This window comes from Trypanosoma cruzi, genomic scaffold (genome assembly GCF_000209065.1).
Source record: "Trypanosoma cruzi strain CL Brener 1047053516685 genomic scaffold, whole genome shotgun sequence".
Taxonomy (NCBI): Eukaryota; Euglenozoa; class Kinetoplastea; order Trypanosomatida; family Trypanosomatidae; genus Trypanosoma; species Trypanosoma cruzi.
In genome coordinates, this window is record NW_001849393.1 from 75,857 (window position 1) to 94,013 (window position 18,157).

The following is an 18,157-nucleotide window of genomic DNA, read 5'->3' on the forward strand; positions in this document are numbered from 1 at the left end:
TCACTCCCCCGTTTGGTTGCAAGAATTTTTGCCCTCAAATTCGTATTTTTCCCACACGCGAGCTGATGCAGTGTATGCAAACAATGCTTCTCAAACTGCTGCCTCCTTGTAAGTTCCTCAGCTAAAAGCTCCTGCCGTGCCGCCTCCAGTTCCTTGCGGTGCTGCAGCCACTCCTTCTTGAACTGAGCGACATAAAGCAGCTGGTCGTCCACATCACGAATCATGGCATCAATAACGCGGAGTGTTCCCTTTGCGTGCCGGCGCTGCACCTCAAGTCGAACGATACGTTCTGTCTTTGCCTGCTGCTGAAGGGCGCTGCTCTTAGCATTCCCCCGGGACATGATGATCCCCGTATATCAGCTATATCTCTAAAATAAACGTAGCCTTTGGCGTTGCTTTTGATGTCTACTGGGTCCTACCCGTGTTGGGTGGGAGATGGACTGAAGCCCAGCTACTCTTTCTTTCTCTCTTTTTTTTTTTTTTCTTTTTCTTTTTTCCCTCTTCACCGTTTAAAAAAGGAAAAAAGAAAAAAAAAAGCATTATTACACACGCATGTATTCCAACTACGCACAGAGAAAAAGAAAGTGGGTCCACTCCCTCCCTCCATCTCCGTCTCTCTCTCTCTCTCTCTGCTCGTCTCGTATTGGTTCAACGGCGTCAGCTGAATCCATAATATTTTGGCAACTCCAAAAAAAGTGAAAAAAAAAAAAAAAAAAAAAAAAATGGAAAGACGGCGTTATGACACCTCTTCGGAGCCCTAAAGAAAATCCCCCGAAGAGGTCTTACCAGACCGTTCCAATTGCCGTATTTGTTCGTAGAGAGTTCGCTTCCATATATCCCACCTTGCCTGGGTCTCTTGCACGTCTATTGGCCGCGGCTCCCCAACAACCAGCCGGGCATGATGCTTCTGAAACATCGATCGCTGCATCGCCATGAAAGACGCATTTGCTTCATTCTCACGCTTCATCAACACCTTTTGCCGACTCGCCGAAGTTCTGAATGTAAACCCATCATGGGAATATAAATCGGACGCCTTACTCCTTCCCCGTTCACTTTTACCTGCTTCTCTGGCGGTGCCCTGAGGCACGGTACTCAACGGCCCTGCGGTGTGGCGCCCACGCAACAGGTACTGCGGCTCATAAGAACTCACTGAGTTGATCATGGAAAAAGAAACGACAGAAACATCTTGCTGCCTTCCTTCTGTCCCTCCCGTTTCTGGCCGCATAAGCTCTGGACGGGAAGAAATTCCATCGCCTTGCTCCCTCCTCCGTCCACCCTCATTACTCCCGGTACCGCCAGTGGCAGACGGTGAGACAATGTCCTCCTGTTTCTCTACGGACAGCTGGGTAACTGCCCCCTGCATCACCGCCTGGGCAATCTCCTTCCCATGACCACTTGCTTCAGCCCACTCTATTGTATTTCGCCCCATCGCCACTTCGTATGGATCACACCCCTTCTCTAGGAGCAACTGAACGCAACCAACGTGCCCTTGATGGGCCGCCACCATGATGGGTGACACACCCTGATGATTTGGAGTTGTGGGAGTTCCCCCACTATGAATAAGCAGCTGTATCATTTCAAGGTGTCCCTGCTGCGCCGCGATAAAGATGGGCGTAGCACCAGTTTCTCTGCAAGCATTCGGATCGGCGCCAAATTGAAGCAGCAGTCGCGCCACGGCGATGTGGCCGTTCTGCGACGCCAAAAACAGCGCCGTGGCACCACCAGGAGACCTTGCAACGTTCGTATTGACCCCTATTGAACACAAAAAATCCACCACTTCTGTGTGACCAGCCTCCGCGGCCAACCACAGACCAGTGCAGCCATCGCTGGAGGCACTCTCCAAGTCACACCCACGAGAAACATAATCCTTCACCGCCGGTAGATCGCCATGTTGGCAAGCTTCTCTAAATGCAGAGTTCAAAGCAACTTCTCCGTATTTCATTGACGCCATTGCCAACTTTTTTTTGTTTTTGTTTTTGGGTTTGTGTGTATAAAAGTTAGAAAAGACATCAAACAATAAATAAAAGAAAGAGAAAAAAAAATTTCGCACCTAAAGTCCTTCAAACAGAAAGGGGGCATGTGCGTACTTTCCAAGACACAAGAGTAAACAGTAGAGAAAAAAACAAATTCAAGAAACATATAAATATCGCATTTCTTTCTTTGTTTTTTTTTAAGTATGTGGGCTTTGGGGAGAAGACACCTCCAGATCTCATACCCGCCCCCCTTCCCCCCTCCCTCCCTTTTTTTTTTTTTTTCAACTTCATTTCACTTGCCGATCACTTCGTTTCTTTCATTCCCTTTTTTCTTCTTCTCCGCTCCTCTTTTTTCCTGTGACTGTTTTTTTTTGTTGTTGTTGTTTTTTTTTTCCCCTTCGCTATATTCTCCCCCCCCCCCCCAAGACATGTCCCCACGCATCCTTTTCTTTTTTCTTTTTTTTCTTTTTTTTTAAACCAAAAATACCACACGTGCGTATGACTAAAAATAAATAAATAAATAAATAAATATAAATAAATATATGCAGGCTGTGGGGGGCAACCGATCGTTTTATGCAACAAAAAAAAAAAAAAAAAACACTCGCGGTCAAATTCTCATCATCGGCTGCGTTTAAATTCTTTTCTTTTTTGTTTGTTTTCCCTCCCTCCTACTCCTCCTCCTTTTAAGTGAACTCATAACCCCGAAAAGGAGAAAAGAAAAACAAACAAATGACAAGGGCACACACATATATATGTACCCTGAGAGATGCTGCAAGCGTAAAGAACATGCCCTCAAGTAGCAGTGAAGAACGTGGGGAATGAAGAAGAAACATGAAAATTAAAAATAAAAATAAAGGTGAAATATGTGCACGGTTAAACTTCTAAGCCGATATTCCAGTCGCGTAATTACATCCCTCCGTTTTTTTGTTTTTTGTGTTTTTTTGTGTTTTTTTATCCTCACGACCACAAATAACTCCAAATCGCCCACACTCCCTCTTCACTCCCCCTTTTCTGTAAATAATTCATTGCGATGTACAAATGTCAACGTGCCAATTTCCAACTTGCCCCTTTTTTTTTTTTTTCTCCCACCCCACCTCATAAACTGAACTTCGTAGGATATAAAAGTAGCAAGTGAGTGGAGATAAACAGCCACACAAATAGTTTCATCCTCTTTCTCTCCCCCTCCTCCTCCCTTTATCGCAGGCGCAAAACAGGGAGCATCGCCCTCCACCTGCCTTCGCTTATACGAGTAAACACACACGCAAAAACAAAACACACACGCAAATAAACGCGATATATCTCCTAATTTTTTTTTTTTCTTGTCTGCTTCTATAAGGGCTTCCGTTTCTTTTTTTTTTTTTTTTTTTTAATAGTAATAATAATAATAATAATAAACTTACTTTTCTGTCCCTGTTCTTCTCATTACTCACCATTGCTATACATTCCTTACGACAGAAGCGGCTGCTCAACATTGTCAGTGGCACCCAGACTCATTCCACGAGAACGACGCCGCCATCTCTTCTTCGAAGATGGCTGCCATTTACCTTCCGATATTGTGCGGTAGCTAAATATGTCAAATCTCTCCAGTACTTTGCATGCCAGCACCTTTACAATTTCCTGTATAAACCACCAGCCAATGCACCAAATCCATACCCAGAGTGGCAGCAGACGGTGCGCTGTGCCATCACCATGTGAAAGACCAATGACTGTGATGTTGTCCATTTTCCTGTCAGGCCAGAAGGAAGCAACGCAAGAAGAAGTTGCCAGTGAAACGACGGCGCCAAGAAGAAGGACAAGGCTGGGCCTGAACGACCAGAACCAGTTGGGGCCAGTGCGAGAGGAAAAAAGCGTCAAAAAGTCGGAGATGGAAACCTTTAGGTACAACATCGTCACAATCTGGCCTTCTGACACGGGTGGAATACCGAGATTGTAAAACCACGACGAGGTGTCGTGAGAGTCAAGTGCCATCCAAAGCAACAACAAGGACGATACGCACGCCACACCAGCAAGCACAGAAGCAATGGTAAACACAACAGGTAGATTCCACCGTAAAGGACGTTGCTCGGGCACAACATTATCGTATCCAATCGTCATCAAGGTCCCATCATTAAGCAATGTAATAAGCATAAACAACAACACCGGTATGCGAAAGAAACGGAAGTCCGGATCGTCAATGCCGTAGTCCTGGCACGGAAGGGCAAAGACGCCAATGAAAAAAAAGAACACAAGCTGTAGGGTTGCTGAAATACGATAAGTAAGGAAAGATAGCATGCGTTGAAAAACACCACGGGCAATGAGCATCGCGTCCACAACAACACTTAGACCTGGTTCCGTCAACACCATGTCTGATGCAGCTCGTGCGGCGTCAGTGGCACCATCCACAGCAACGCCCACGTCAGAACGTTTCAGTGCGGGGGCGTCATTTACCCCATCCCCTGTCATTGCGACCGTATATCCCCGTTGTCGTAGCGTTTCTACAATCAGGTACTTATGCTCCGGATAAACATGAGCAAAACCTCCGCAAGCCAACATCATGTCACCATGTGAATCACCGAGTGTCGATGGAATGTCCTTTGGATCTCCAGTGGCAGGAAACTTTGGAAGCCCCTCGGCGGTTAAGATATTTGTATCCATATTAAGCATGCGGGCCATCTCCTTCGCAATGAGTTGATGATCGCCAGTGATCATTTTCACATCCACTCCGTATTCTCTGCTGCGGCGAATTGTCTCCTTTGTGTCAGGGCGTGGGGGATCCAGAAAGGTCAGAATGCCTGCCATATGCCATTGCTGGTCCTCCTTGGTGCGTGCAACTGTGAGACAACGGATGCCACGTCGACCCAAGTCCTCAATGATACCCTCCACTTGAGCCTTAATTTCGTCACGATTGTGCACCAGCTGCAGAACAACGTTTGGTGCACCCTTAGTCACTTTGAAAACGAGACCATCAGGACCCCGAAGGGTCGCTTCTGTGCGCTTAATACGTGGGTCAAAAGGAACAAACTCAAGCTGAGTGTACTTGTCACACTCATCCAGGTCAGCCACGCCTAGCACCATCTTATCAAGCGCATCACGTGGCGGTTCACGCCATTTGGCAGCAAGGGCAGCCAAGACGAGTACACTTTCACGGTTGTATTCCTTACTGAAAACATGACATTGTTCCTGAATCTCCATCTTGTTCAGTGTCAAAGTCCCAGTCTTGTCAGAGCAAAGCATATTGACTGCCGCCATCATTTCAATTGAGGAGAGGCGGGTAACAATCACCTTCTTCTTGGACAGCTCCTTTGAGCCCAGTGCGAGAGTTGTCGTGACGACAATTTCAATAGCAATGGGAATAGATACCACAAGCAACACAACGGTAAACTCCAGGGAATCGCGAAAGTTCATCTTGTAATGCCCCATAAGGTAACCAAAGCAAATAATGCACAATCCAAGCGAAAGAGATGTCAAGACAAACATGACACGCACCAGTACGTAGTGAATGTTACCAAGATCGGCTTCAACAGACTGTAAAAGCAACGCCGTCTTACCAAAAAATGTTTTTTGACCCGTAAACTGCACTGTGCCATCCACCTCCCCTCGCACCACAGTGGAGCCCATCTTTGGCATTTGGTCCACCCCCATCGTCACCGGAAGAGACTCGCCCGTTAGCGCCGCCTCATCCACGTCAATTGTTCCTTCATTAATGGTGCAATCGGCGGGTACCGCCGAACCCGCGGCAAGTTTCACCAGATCGCCCGGCACCACAAGCGCTGCATCAATGTTCTGCCACATTCCATCACGCATCACCGTTGCGAGTGGCTTCAATGAGTTGCGAAGTGCCGCGACCGCATCACCGGCTTTGGTGGTTTCGTACCAGCCTATTGTAGCATTAGCAAACTGAATGAAGAGAAGAATACTGCCATCGGTAAAATTCTTGAGAGAAAACTCTATGATAACAGCAATCCAAATGGCCATTGGCATCGGACCCCACAGACAACGTGCAAAAATAAGCCACCCAGGTGTTGTCTTGTGTGGGAGTTCATTGCGTCCATGATGATCAAGAAGCCGATCCGCCTCCGCCGACGCCAGTCCCTTTGATGGTGGCAGCAAAGGAACGTCCTCTTCCTCCTCTTGCTGCATCATATTCGCCAACTCCTTCGACATGCCTAAAATACACAGCCTCCTTTCCCTCTTTACCTACGCTAATTCTGAACAACGTCTTGTTGCCTGTTCTTTTTGCTTTGTTTTTCTGTTTCTCTGTTTCTCTGTTGTTGTTTTGTTTTTGTTTTTTTGTTTTTGTTTTTTTTGGCTTTGCGCAAAGGCAGGTTTCATAAAGAACAAAAGAAAAAAAAAAAAAAAAGAAAAAAAGCAACAACAAAATATATTTATTTATATCCAAAGAATTATGTGTAATACACATACATGTGCACACATGCATAGCCAATTGTGTGTGTGTGTGTGTGTGTGTGTGTGTGTGTGTGTAGATGCCCATATGTACATGCATACATGTGGGTGAGCACGTAGACCAACGAGGAAGAGGGGAATAAACATCGTTACCACAGTAATTCGGCCAATAAAAGACTGGCAACCTTCATTCCAAGCCACCCCTCCTTCTTTTTTCATTTTATTTTTTTTTTCTTGTCTTTTCTTTGCCTTCTCCATATATATATATATATGCGTATATATTTACCGTTTATTTTCCTCACTTTTCAACGTGTACCGTGTACATACGAAAAGAGAGAACGCATATCCGCCAAAGATGTGCAGAGGGGTGACGCGTCACGCCACACCACGCCAAACAGCCCCACACACACACACACACACTCAAAGGAAAAAGAAAACAAGCACACAAAAAAGACGCATGTAGACACGGATTGAATGATGATACAAACACATAAAAAGAAAAAAAAAACGCACATTTTATTACAGGCAGCCATTTTTTTTTTTTTTTTTCTTCCGTCTAAATTATAATGGCAGCAACAACAACAACACATCGCAGAATCCTCTCGCGCCTTCGACAAAAACAAAATAATTACAACCAAATACACACACAAACGCCAAAAAAAAGAAAAAAAAAGAGAAACGGGAAGCAAAAAATAATAATAATAACTGGGGACTCATTCAAATCCCCCGTTGTAAATAAATGCAGGTCTCCTCTCTATTTATCTAAGCATCTAATTGATCCATTGGAAAGATATAGGACAAGGCAGCAGAGTTGAAGGCAACGGTGAAACCACCTCCCTGCCAACACAACCACGGCTGCTGCTGCCTCCACCTCTCTTGTTGTTGTTGTTGTTGTTGTTGTTTTTGTTGCTTTGTTGCCGTTCTTTTTTTTTTTTTTCTTCGTATTACCATCCGTGAATATATTCGTTTTTTTTTTTTTTGTTTTTTGTTTTGTTTTTTTGTTTTTTTGTTTTTGGTTGGTTGGTTGGTCTTCTTTTCTCACCCTCCTGTTCCTCCTTTTTCTCTTCTTCCTCGCTGTTAATTCGCCCTCAAACCTGTCCTCCCGGAAGGGACCTCAACTTCGCCTGAATCTGCGCGGAGAGCGTCGCCAAATCCGTCGCCCGACGCTCCAGTGGCCGCTCGACGTGTGGCAAAGGCGGCCGCGGCGAATCTTTCTTCGCATCCACATCTGGCAAGACCGGTGGCGAGGCCACTGTCGCATCCAAGTTTTCCTTCAAATTGTCGCCGTCATCGTCGTCCTCGCCCTCGCTCTCTTCCTCCTCTTCATTCTCTTCAAGATCCCGTGAGCTACAGCCAGAGGAATAACTGCTGCTGTCATTCTCGTTGGTGTCGTCAACGTCGCGCTCATCCCCCTGCGCGAGTGTCTCGGACCCAAGGGTGCGTATCAACATCTGTCGTAGTTCCAGGATGGAGCGTTGCTGCTCCGTCAGCTGTACGCTGTAGCGCTCCGTTTCCGTCGCCATCCGCCGCCGCTCCTCTGCCCATTTCGCCTCTATTTCACGTTTCTCACGGCGCAACTGTTCCAATTGCTTCTCCAGCGATGCTTTATTTTCAAAAAGTAGGTCAATTTGGCGTCCCTGACGCAACAAGTCACCAAAGAGGGCGGTATTTTTCGAGTATGCGGCCTTTAAAAGGGAGTCGAGCTGCGACACCTGAATCCGGTCGCATTCTCCTCTCATACACGTAACGTCCTTCAGTAAACTCTCCAGACTTGACAACTTTGTCTCCTGCTTTTCAATAAGAAGGGTATATTTCTCCTCGTACTCGTGTAACTGTCTTTGGTACTGCTCCCGGGCGGTTTTTTCCTGCTTCGTCTCCTCCAGGGCACGGTTCTGAATGTCAATGACACGTGTTCGGTTGTCAACCATATCACGTTTCAACTGTCGAATAAATCGTTTATTTTCCTCGTTTCGCGTGGAGAGGGCAACAACTTCAATAATTTTCTTCTGCAGTTCCTGATACGTCTCGGTTTGTTTTTGTGCCATGTCTTCATAGAGAGCCTTTTGATGTTCGTACATCTTTTCGTAACGGTTGCGTTCCCGCTGAAGCTTTTCATACTCGGCAAGAGGAACCATGCGTTCCTCGTGGTGAGCTGCATCTACACACCGCCCCACAGAGACGGTGCCGTCGTGATTTGAATGATGATGGTGGCCGTGATGGTGATGCGATTGTCGTTGCTCTGAGAAACTCAGCGTGCGGGAGGAGGCGTACCTGTGCGGCACCAATGACAGGGAGCGTCGTGGTGTAGGTGACTTCGAAAATGATAGGCGAGCCGTGCCACTGTTTGTCAAGTCAGAAAGAGGAAGCCCCCGATCGGCCTTGGCGCTACAACCTCTTCCAATGCTATTGCTGTCGTATTCTGTAATGTCAACAGCGTGGCCACCGTTTGCAGGCAGACGCTGCGGGGAAAGAATGGCCACCACCGACGGAGCCGAGCTGATGCATCGGGCGGTGGGCTCGTCGACAGAATCCTCTAAATAAATGGCGGTATCGTCGGTGGAGATGCCAAATTGGCGTGGGTCGGCGATATCATCCTTGCGGGCGACTGAGAGTGTTGCCATGTTTCTATCCAAGTGCCTGCCTCCCCCTTGAAATGAAAAGGCGGAAATATATAATAAAAAATAAAATAAAATTGAAGCACTAAAAAAGCGGCCTCATCCCGTCACCGGACACCGACCCCTCAATGTACCCAATAAAACAGGAATGACGGTCAAAAACGCACGCAAAAACACGGAATTTCTTCTTTTTCTTTTTCTTTTTTTTTTTTTTTCTTTTTTTTTCTTCAAGCAAAATCAGAAAAGTTGACAGCTCTGTCTTTCGATGGATTGCCTATTGGACGTGTCGACAACGCCATTATCATTGTCGCAATCACCATCTATCGGCAAAGCTTCCAGAAAATTAGGTGTCAACTCTCTCGCGTACTGTGGCTGTCTCTGGAGCCACAACAGCATGGCTGTGTGGAACACGTCTCGCACACCAAAGCCCGTCTTGGAGCTGCATGTTACCAACGCGTCTGCCTTGATGCTCTTCTGCACAGTGTATGCCTGCTCCCGTGTCACCATTCCCTCCGTGATGCCCCGTTGGTCCGCATCGACCCTCAAGTCAAACTTGGTGCCACAAAGCAGCACATTAAAAGGCCTGTAATGGCCGCCATTTCTTAGAAATGCCACATCCTGTTCCACTCGACGAATCTCGCGGTACCAACGCATCTGCACGTTTGTCAGGCTGTGTGGGTCATCCCACGCAAAGCACAAAATAAATACCGAGACGTCACAGGGCGATGGAGATGAGGGGGGCTTTGGATTGCCGGCGGCAGCACTTGCATTGCCGTCCCCGGCTTGAGCAACAGGTGCCACGGTGCTGGTGTAGCACATGCGACGGAGCTCATCAAATTCCTCCTGTCCAGCGGTATCCCAAAGTCCTAATCGCACGATACGCGAACCGCCAACCCCTTCATTGCTGTCATTGATGGGAAGCAGCAACTCGTAGTTCTCTATGGCTGTCTTTTGATATTCCCGGTACCCCGCCAGGTACTCCAGTCCATTCGCAAAGCTATACTGCAAGCACGTTTTTCCCACCTTGCCGTCCCCAAGCAGAATTACTTTGCAGTGCAGTGTCTCCTCCATTGTGACTGAGCAAAAACCGCACCGCAGGGAGAAAATCGCTGAATAAAGACAAAAACAAAAACAAAACAATATGCGTGGTGCGGCTTTACATAATCCCGTGGTAAAAAAAAAAAAAGAAACAAAAAACAAAACCCCAACAAAAAAGAAAATGGGTGAATATAGGAAACAAAAAAATAAAAAAAAAAAAAAAACATTCACACCCTTTGAAACACCACAAAAAACATGTAAATTAAAAAATAACAGGCATGTAGACTTTGTTTGTTTGTTTGTTTGTTTGTTGTCTTTCTTCCTGTTGTTGTATCCACTCAGTTGACATACGTGTGGTTGTCACCAGTTTGTCCACTCCGGATCTCGCTCTAGCTGCTCCATGTAATGCAGTACGCGTTCCGTGATCTCTGATTCATCGTAACGGTTCCCAAAAAAGTCCACAAATCGCCCCTTTGGATCAAAAAGGAAAATGGCGATGCTGTGGTCAATCAGATAGTCGTTTGTCTCCGCCGCCTCAGCACTGGGCAAGGAGTAGTAAATGCGATACGACTTGCAGGCATCGTTCACTTGTTTCGGCGTCCCCACGAGCCCAACAAAGTCCGGGTGGAAGGCGGAAATATACTCCGCGATGGCCTCCAGCGAATCCCGCCGCGGGTCGCACGAAACGAAAAGCGGGAGAATACGGTCTTTGGGCCGTCGCGCCCGCACAGCATCCACCACTTTTGACATGCGGTTTAACTCCACCGGACAAATCTCCGGGCAGTGCGTGAAGCCAAAGTAAAAAAACGTCCACGAACCCAAAAACTCTGCTTGTGTGACAGGCTCTCCATCTGTCTTCACGAGAACAAAAGGTCCCCCCAGTGCCGGTCGACCGCGCGTCTCGACGTTTACCCGCGCACTGCCCGCTGAGCCAAAGTAACGCTTTTTTGCCTGTCTCGACCCGTACCAAAGAGTGCCGGCGGAGAGGACGGCAAGGGCCGCCAGCATCGAGTACTTTCGCAAGGCTGCCTTGTCCTTCTCAATCTCCTCTTGTTCGGCGTCAACGGCCACCGCGGCCTGAGATCGGAACGGCCGAAACGTGCATTTCATACTCGCCGCCATCAGCGGTCGACGGAAGACGTGACCGGGCAAACGCCCCAGTGCACGTCGCATTTGATGATACAGCACCAAATCAAAAAGAAAAACGTTTCACCCTTTTATTTAGATATAAAAGAAGAAAAAACAAAAAAAAAAAAGTAATTCAAACAGCACCCCAAAAATACATTTATTTATTTATTTATTTATTTATTTATATTCCTGTTCCGTACCATTATAACGGAGAGCATATTTCCACAAGAAGGAAAAGCAGGTCAAATTAAAGAAGAAGGAAAAAAAAAAAAAAAAAGAACATAAGGGAAGAGCAACTATTATTCACATGTAATAGAGAAATGCGTCCTTATATTAGGCTCTTTTCAACCCCCTCCTCGGCAATATGCAAATATTGCCAATAACAATATAAATGTATATAACGAGAGTGAAAGGGATAAAATCTAAGCCATATGATCATCCTTTTCAATCTCTAAAGGGGTTATTGGCTCCTCCTCTGTTTGTTGAGCTACAACAGGGGAAACACGTGTCAAACATGGGGCTGACAATACATCACAGTCAATCAATGGCTCCCGCTTCATCTTGGGGGATTCCGTTTGAGGGTGATCAACCGAACGGTCCCGAATCAAAAGTGACGCCGTGGCACCACTGGCAGTTGAAGCTGGGCGCCCCACGATGGCTTTGAATCGACCTTGGTTAACTCTTTTGAGTGTTTTTGGTCGCGGCGCAACGGTCCCTGCTTTCTCCTTTGCAAGATTCTCCTGCATCTTTTCCAGGCGTTGGCTTCGTTCCTCCCGTATGGCACGGAGCCTCTCCTCAACGGAAGGAAGCTGATAGTGGGGAATGCCTTCATCACTTCCATCCGTGCGACTAGACGAGCTCCTTTGGTGATCATGAAAACTACTTGTTGTGGGTATTGGCCCTGCATCGTCAGTTTCATCGGAACATCCACGCCTTAAATCATGTTCATTCTTGCATGAACCTCTTTCTTCCTTCGGTGTCCGCAGAAGACTCTCATCGTCATTCGCCGTAGTTCCATGTACTTCTGGCCTTTTTTTGCTCGCAATGCGCAGCCTAAACTCCCTACGACTTTTTACATCATTGCGTCTTGCCTCAACCGGCGCAGGGTTTACGGTCATGTTTGGTGCCTGCTTAGGGTCGGGTGTTTTTAAAGGCCTGCACGCGCCACTTTGCTCTGCCGTTTTTGTAGAAGGTGATCCGCCCTGTTCAGGCCGCAGCGGAGAATGGTGTCCGGCGATAGGCTTGGTGGTGCCAAGCATGACAGTTGTACCGGGCAAAAGTTGTCTTACTGTCTTCTCTTCTCCCAAATTCCACCCTAACTGCGTTGCCTTGCGTTCCTCACACTGAAGGGCACCCACACCGGATCCCACCTGGGCAGGATATACGGCCTGGGCTCCACATCCCTCCGCAGGGTTCATTCTCCCCTACAAACTGCAACCCTTTGCACCTTTCAGAGGCGGTTTTGAAAACAGTCAAACAACGTAAATGTGACACAAAACAAAGATCGATAAACACACAAAATAAAAATAAAATGAAATAAATAACAGTATTGACTCGCATTGTCGTGTGAGACAAAACACGACCGTGGTCTGTCACGTCCGCTCCTTCACTCGCACTTGAATGCACACACATTCACTCATATTGTGAACTACGCAGTAGTTTTTTCGCCGCCTCAACCATTTCCGGGGTCACATCCGCCGCCTCAATTCGCCCACGCCGCTCCTCACGTGACAAGTCTGACACCCATTTGTGATCGGCGTTCAGCATCAAGCCGGATGCCTCATCTCGATAAACATATCCCTTTGGGCCATCATACACCGCCTGCGGGGCATTCCGTACGTATTCTGGTGTAAAATCTCGTTTGTAATACCGTTGACGATTAAGTTCAATATTGTCTAAAATCTCATTGGCGTTGTTTGATTGCGCATGATTGATTATAACGACGGCCGAACACGCCAAACAAATAAGAGTGCCACGCCACTCCATCCAAATTGTACGGAAAATCCCCCGCTCGCCGTACCGTGCAAGCAACTCAGCATCTCCAATACCCAACCACCATGCCTTAACTCGAGTAAAGGGGCTGATGAAACGCCTCCGTCCTATCGAAGCCATTCTTTAAAAAGTCATATAAAAAAGGAAGATGTAACCTACAAAACAAAACAAAAGCAAAATAATAATAATAATAATAATAATGTGTGCTGGCGGCATTTCCCACCACACTCTCAGAAATCAAACCGCAACCGTTTCATGTGGAGAATCTTTCTTTTTTTTTTTTTTTTTTTTTTTTCCTCCTCCTCATACACACGCCAATATGTAAGTCCCTATATATATATGCAAACAGTCATTGGATATATAATTATATATAATTAATTAATCCTTCCTGGAGCCCCCCCCCCCCCTCCCCCACAGAGACACACACACACACACACAAGTAGGACTACACACAGACAATCATGCAGCCGGCCTCTCAATTGGGGCATTCAACGCAGAGTTTCTTCCCCGTCTTTCTTTTTTTTTTTTTTTTTATAAAAGGAGTGGATCACACTCACAAAAAAAAAAAAAAGAAAAAAAGACCGGAAAGAAACGGCAAACAAACACCCCTCACCTTCAAGTGGAACAGTAATAGTAATAATGACCAAAAAAAATAAAAATAAAAATAAAAATAAAAAAGGACTGTACCAACACCAATCTCCTGCAAAAAAAAAAATAAATAAAATAAATAACAGGAATAAAAATAACGAAAATTTAAATAAATAAAATAATAAAAAAAAGAGGGGGAAAAGGGGGTTTTATTGCTATTCACAGTCTTCTTCGTTCGGTCGCTCTTTATTATTATGATTATTATTTTACTTTTGTTTCACTCACAACATCTCAGTTCGAATTTTGTAATTATAAAATATAAGATGAAGCCCAAATTTGCACTGCCTTTTTTGTTGTTGTTGTTGTTGTTTTTTCTTCTTCTTTGGAATCCCCTCCCTTTTCCTTTTTTTTTTTCTTTTTTTTTCTTCTTCCCAAACTATCGTTTTTCTCATATTTCTCCCTATTCTTCTTCTTCTTCTTCTTCTTTTTTGTTGTTGACCGCCGATGCCTCCACCAATAGAATAAAAAATAAAAAGATAAAAAATAAAAAAATTTGCATTTAAAGTTTACTGGTTGACTGCTTCTGCTCACTCTTCTGGAATGAAAGGCATAAATTTACTTCTTCTCTACTCCCCATGTAGACAGCCACACGCTGGTGAGGTTTCTTTGGCATAACATCAAGCACACGTCCTTTGCCTGTAGACGCTTTACCGCCAGCCTGCTCTACAAGCATTGCCAATGGGGCAGCTTCATACAAGAGTCGTATCTTCCCCTCTGGTCGTTTAAGATCGCTGGGATAACAAAAAATACCGCCATAAAGTAATGTTCGATGAACATCTGCAACCATTGAACCTATATAACGTGCAGTGTATAACTTAGATCCTGCCTTCACGTGATTCATATACTTCTGAAACCATGGCTCCCAATTACAAAAGTTTCCTTCATTAACACTGTATATAGCACGGGACGCTGGAAGTGTAATATGTGGATGTGTATGAATGAATTCACCAATAGTAGGGTCCAAGGTGAATCCATCCACACCGTGTCCGGTAGTTAATACCAGATTTGTAGCCGTGCCGTACATGGCGTATCCAGCCGATACAAGACATTTTCCTGAGAGTTTCTTTAAGACTTCGTTGGCTTCCTCCATAGTCGTGATTTTCTTCTCATCCGAAATACGCCAGATGCCCCAAATAGAACCAACGGATATGTTTGCATCAATATTGCTGCTTCCATCAAGTGGGTCAAAAAAAACAATGTAATGTCCCTGACGTTCTCCTTCTACCAATACAAGAGACTCTTCTTCCTCACTACCTAAAAAAGAAACACTGGATGAAGAGATAAGGTATGCCTTAAAGGCATTGTTTGCTATTACATCTAGCCTTGCTTGGGTATCTCCTGTCGCATTGGAGGAATGATCGCTAAGATATCCAAAAAGGCCCTGCATTCCTGCAGAACGAATATGTTTTTCAATCACTTTTACTGCAGTCTGAATAGCCGTCATGAGTAGAGTAAACTCCCCCCGGCTGCTGCGAGGTTGACTGTGCATAAGAAATTGCACAAGAGTTGCCGGAATATTGGCTCTTGGCTCCATTTTTTTAAGTCGCTTACGCAATTCACCTTAAACAAAGGGATAAGAAGGGGAAGGGACAAGAGAAAAAAAAAAAAAAAAAGAAAGAAAGAAATAAACAAACGGAAATAAATTAAAAAAAAAGAAGAAACAAAAATAAAAAAATAAAATTAGAACGTTACCAAAAGTTCATTTTGTTATTAATGAACGAAACTTAATACATAAAATATTGTCAAATCATTCAATGAAGTCCAAACGCTTCGTGTGCGTTTCTCAATAAAGAGAAATAAAACACTCCGTATGTATGTGTGTGTAGTGTGTAATATGTAAGATGTAATATGTGGAGTAATGGGCAGGAGTGTGTAATATATATGCGCACATGTGCTTCAATAATTGTCTCTTATTGCTCGCTAACTCTAAATAGCTCAAGGAGATGGTGAGAGAGGGGGAGGGTTAAAGAGGGGAGAGAAGGGAAGGGAAGGAAAAGGGAAGGAAAAGGGAGGAGTGTGTCGTACAAGTGTCAAACAAACAAACAAAAAAGATGAGAGAAGGGGGGGGGGAAAAACAAAAAGAAAACATTTAACACTTGTGTGCAATTATGTTTGATTGACATTTGGGGCCAGGGCAAAAAACCAAAAAAAAAAAAAAAAACCCGAAAAAAAAAAAAAAAAAAAAAAAAAAACAAGAAGAAGAAGAAGAAGGAAAAAAAAAAAAAACACTCCGCATGTGTTAACTCTCAAAATTATTTATTTATTCCTTTTTTTTTTCCATTTTTTTTCAATTCGGCTCTAAATTGCAGTAAATCGCTTTGAATTCCCCTCGTCAATGACTTTTTTTCTTTTCCTTTTTTAATTTAAATGTTTCTCTTCTCTGCAACACAACACAACACGCACAGCGACTTCCCCTCCCCCCTTCTTTTCCTTTTACTTTTTTTCCTGTCATTTGTGCGGAGGATGTTTCTTGCATTATTATTTTCCTTTTTTTCCTTTTCTTTTCTCTTTGTTTGATATATAAATAAATAAATAAATAAATAAATTTATATTTATATTTATATATATGTGTATGTAAGCATGCATATGTGTATTTATACTCCCCCCTCTCGTTTTTCTTCTCGTCTCTCGCTCTCCCTCTTCCATTTCGGTTTTCTCTCACTTTTACTCCGTTCTTTCCTTTTTTTTTTCTCTCTTTTTTCTCTTCGCCCCCCTCCCCCCCTTTTCTTCTCTTCTCTTCACTTCTCTCTTTTTTTTTGTTTTGTTTGTTTTACTCCTTTCTTTTCGAGCAAATGAACCTAAAATTCCTCTTTTCTTTTCTTTTTTAAATCCCTCTTGACGCATCCTTTTTTTTTTCTTCTTTTTTTTTTCTTCTTTTTTTTTTCTTCTTTTTTTGTTTTTTTTTCTCCCTGTTCACACCGATCTCAATTATTCCCCTCTCGTCTTTCGTTCCTGTTTTATTTTTTTTGTTTTTTGTTTTTTTTGTGTTTTTGTGTTTTTGTTTGTTTTTTGTTTTTGTTTTTTTCTCCCCATTCCTTGGAGCCGTTGCCACTGCCAAAGAATGCGTCCTTTTCTTTTTTTCTTCTTTTTTTTTCTTTTTTCATCTGCAAAGTGTCTTTAATTGCCTCCTGCGCGTTGGCTACTTACTTACTTTTAGGTGCACGTGCGTGTTACTCCCCATTTTAGCTCCACTGCTGTGGGATAACAGGATACATGTTTCCTCCCTGCACCTGCTGCTGTTGTGGGGACGGGTGCGGCTGTTGCTGCGGCGCTGGTGGCGGTGGCGGTGGCGGTGGTGCCATCGGCGGCTGCGGTGGTTGCGGAGGCTGGGGAACACCGTCCTCGTTAATCACCAGCGATATGGCAGGATTGCTAGTCTTGATGTCATCCATGCGTGAAAATTGAATGTCAAGCGTAAACGTGACCGTGTCGCCAATTGTCACAGGCTGGCCTTGCAGGATACTTTTCACGTTTTCTGCAGTCACCTTGCTGTCAAACTGCACCAAGGCTTGAACACGGTTATGATTGCGCTGACTGGACTCATTCTTGGGCAAAACCACAATTTTCTGCACGCTACCGTAATTACCAAATATTTGGTAAACAATCATGGGTGTAATCTGCGCTGCCGCAGAAACATCATACTGGGTATTAAACATGGAAACCAGTAGCGTTTTGCTTGTGTGTTGAGTGGCAGTAAGCTCCTGATGATTGCTGTAGCGAATGTACACACGTCTTCCATCAATTTCGGCATATCCTGTTTGACGGAAAAAGTCCACCAACTGCTGTGCGCTCTTAGTGGACTCCATCTCTACAAGTGCCTGGTTCATCTGCCGAAGCATAACAATGTGTTTAATATTTCCAAAGTTCTGAACAAGATTCTGAATGCTCAGCTGCGTCACGTTGGGGGTAATGTTGCGCATATGAATAACACGGCTCACCTCGCCAATTTCGTTATTGCGCTGACGCGGAGGTTGGCGTTGTCCCATATTCCGGTTGGCTTGTGAGGCATCGTATCCACCACGATTAGGGTTGTTATTGTAGTTTGACAGCATGCCAGGAGCTGTTCCCTGGGGAGATATCGGTGGTTGCATCACACCGTGGTATGACATCATGTTAGGGGTGCCATAAAGGCTGTTTTGTGGAAACTGCTGACCGTACATCCACACGAAAATAATAATAATAAAAAATAAAAAAAATACCGGCTGTGCGGCGAAAACCAAAAAAAAAAAAGAAAAAAAAAACCAAAAAAAAAAAAAAAAAGAAAGAAAAAATTGAAAGAAAAAAAAGAAAGAAAGAAAGAAAGAAAAAAGCCTTTTTTTCGTGCGTAAATTTATTGGGTGTGTAGATTATTATTTGCTTGAAATCGGATTGCTTCCCAGA

At 44.6% G+C, this 18,157-nt stretch overlaps 10 protein-coding genes across 10 annotated transcripts, besides 47 other annotated features; all 10 read right to left on the minus strand.

The window, feature by feature from the left end:
• Tc00.1047053506649.4 (hypothetical protein, conserved) lies at positions 1-341 on the minus strand (the record flags this gene model as incomplete). Its single annotated transcript, XM_807549.1, has 1 exon — positions 1-341. A coding segment is annotated over one exon (341 nt), but the record flags the coding sequence as incomplete, so codon positions are not given.
• Positions 1-3,732: a sequence feature (heterozygous, Esmeraldo-like haplotype).
• Positions 458-496: a sequence feature (T-rich).
• Positions 594-631: a sequence feature (CT-rich).
• Positions 689-723: a microsatellite.
• Tc00.1047053506649.10 (uncharacterized protein) lies at positions 758-1,951 on the minus strand (the record flags this gene model as incomplete). Its single annotated transcript, XM_807537.1, has 1 exon — positions 758-1,951. One exon carries the CDS (start codon positions 1,949-1,951, stop codon positions 758-760), a length of 1,194 nt encoding a protein of 397 aa, XP_812630.1.
• Positions 2,241-2,366: a sequence feature (T-rich).
• Positions 2,418-2,447: a microsatellite.
• Positions 2,480-2,514: a microsatellite.
• Positions 2,808-2,828: a sequence feature (AT_rich).
• Positions 3,318-3,340: a microsatellite.
• Positions 3,341-3,367: a microsatellite.
• Tc00.1047053506649.20 (P-type H+-ATPase, putative) lies at positions 3,420-6,116 on the minus strand (the record flags this gene model as incomplete). The annotated part of the gene is made up of 1 exon (XM_807538.1): positions 3,420-6,116. The coding sequence occupies one exon, from the start codon at positions 6,114-6,116 to the stop codon at positions 3,420-3,422; it is 2,697 nt and encodes an 898-aa protein (XP_812631.1).
• Positions 3,733-3,977: a sequence feature (haploid, non-Esmeraldo-like haplotype).
• Positions 3,978-6,784: a sequence feature (haploid, Esmeraldo-like haplotype).
• Positions 6,186-6,256: a sequence feature (T-rich).
• Positions 6,285-6,320: a microsatellite.
• Positions 6,398-6,434: a microsatellite.
• Positions 6,564-6,603: a sequence feature (T-rich).
• Positions 6,785-18,157: part of a sequence feature (heterozygous, Esmeraldo-like haplotype) that runs on past the window's edge.
• Positions 7,233-7,278: a microsatellite.
• Positions 7,323-7,370: a microsatellite.
• Tc00.1047053506649.30 (hypothetical protein, conserved) lies at positions 7,445-8,977 on the minus strand (the record flags this gene model as incomplete). The annotated part of the gene is made up of 1 exon (XM_807539.1): positions 7,445-8,977. The coding sequence occupies one exon, from the start codon at positions 8,975-8,977 to the stop codon at positions 7,445-7,447; it is 1,533 nt and encodes a 510-aa protein (XP_812632.1).
• Positions 9,022-9,050: a sequence feature (AT_rich).
• Positions 9,153-9,199: a microsatellite.
• Tc00.1047053506649.40 (rho-like GTP binding protein, putative) lies at positions 9,209-10,042 on the minus strand (the record flags this gene model as incomplete). The annotated part of the gene is made up of 1 exon (XM_807540.1): positions 9,209-10,042. One exon carries the CDS (start codon positions 10,040-10,042, stop codon positions 9,209-9,211), a length of 834 nt encoding a protein of 277 aa, XP_812633.1.
• Positions 10,084-10,108: a microsatellite.
• Positions 10,145-10,233: a sequence feature (A-rich).
• Positions 10,296-10,321: a microsatellite.
• Positions 10,370-11,182, minus strand: Tc00.1047053506649.50 (cytochrome c oxidase assembly factor, putative; the record flags this gene model as incomplete). The annotated part of the gene is made up of 1 exon (XM_807541.1): positions 10,370-11,182. The coding sequence occupies one exon, from the start codon at positions 11,180-11,182 to the stop codon at positions 10,370-10,372; it is 813 nt and encodes a 270-aa protein (XP_812634.1).
• Positions 11,293-11,322: a microsatellite.
• Positions 11,560-12,555, minus strand: Tc00.1047053506649.60 (hypothetical protein, conserved; the record flags this gene model as incomplete). Its single annotated transcript, XM_807542.1, has 1 exon — positions 11,560-12,555. The coding sequence occupies one exon, from the start codon at positions 12,553-12,555 to the stop codon at positions 11,560-11,562; it is 996 nt and encodes a 331-aa protein (XP_812635.1).
• Positions 12,770-13,249, minus strand: Tc00.1047053506649.64 (hypothetical protein, conserved; the record flags this gene model as incomplete). Its single annotated transcript, XM_807548.1, has 1 exon — positions 12,770-13,249. One exon carries the CDS (start codon positions 13,247-13,249, stop codon positions 12,770-12,772), a length of 480 nt encoding a protein of 159 aa, XP_812641.1.
• Positions 13,307-13,330: a microsatellite.
• Positions 13,397-13,424: a microsatellite.
• Positions 13,486-13,512: a sequence feature (AT_rich).
• Positions 13,646-13,668: a sequence feature (AT_rich).
• Positions 13,778-13,806: a microsatellite.
• Positions 13,834-13,919: a sequence feature (A-rich).
• Positions 14,068-14,087: a microsatellite.
• Positions 14,115-14,147: a sequence feature (T-rich).
• Positions 14,172-14,206: a microsatellite.
• Positions 14,238-14,272: a sequence feature (AT_rich).
• Tc00.1047053506649.70 (fructose-1,6-bisphosphatase, cytosolic, putative) lies at positions 14,277-15,311 on the minus strand (the record flags this gene model as incomplete). The annotated part of the gene is made up of 1 exon (XM_807543.1): positions 14,277-15,311. The coding sequence occupies one exon, from the start codon at positions 15,309-15,311 to the stop codon at positions 14,277-14,279; it is 1,035 nt and encodes a 344-aa protein (XP_812636.1).
• Positions 15,369-15,457: a sequence feature (A-rich).
• Positions 15,747-15,790: a microsatellite.
• Positions 15,914-16,003: a microsatellite.
• Positions 16,200-16,292: a sequence feature (T-rich).
• Positions 16,294-16,323: a microsatellite.
• Positions 16,325-16,375: a microsatellite.
• Positions 16,451-16,525: a sequence feature (CT-rich).
• Positions 16,624-16,682: a microsatellite.
• Positions 16,722-16,800: a microsatellite.
• Positions 16,847-16,878: a microsatellite.
• Positions 16,960-17,937, minus strand: Tc00.1047053506649.80 (RNA-binding protein, putative; the record flags this gene model as incomplete). The annotated part of the gene is made up of 1 exon (XM_807544.1): positions 16,960-17,937. One exon carries the CDS (start codon positions 17,935-17,937, stop codon positions 16,960-16,962), a length of 978 nt encoding a protein of 325 aa, XP_812637.1.
• Positions 17,945-17,975: a sequence feature (AT_rich).
• Positions 17,996-18,086: a sequence feature (A-rich).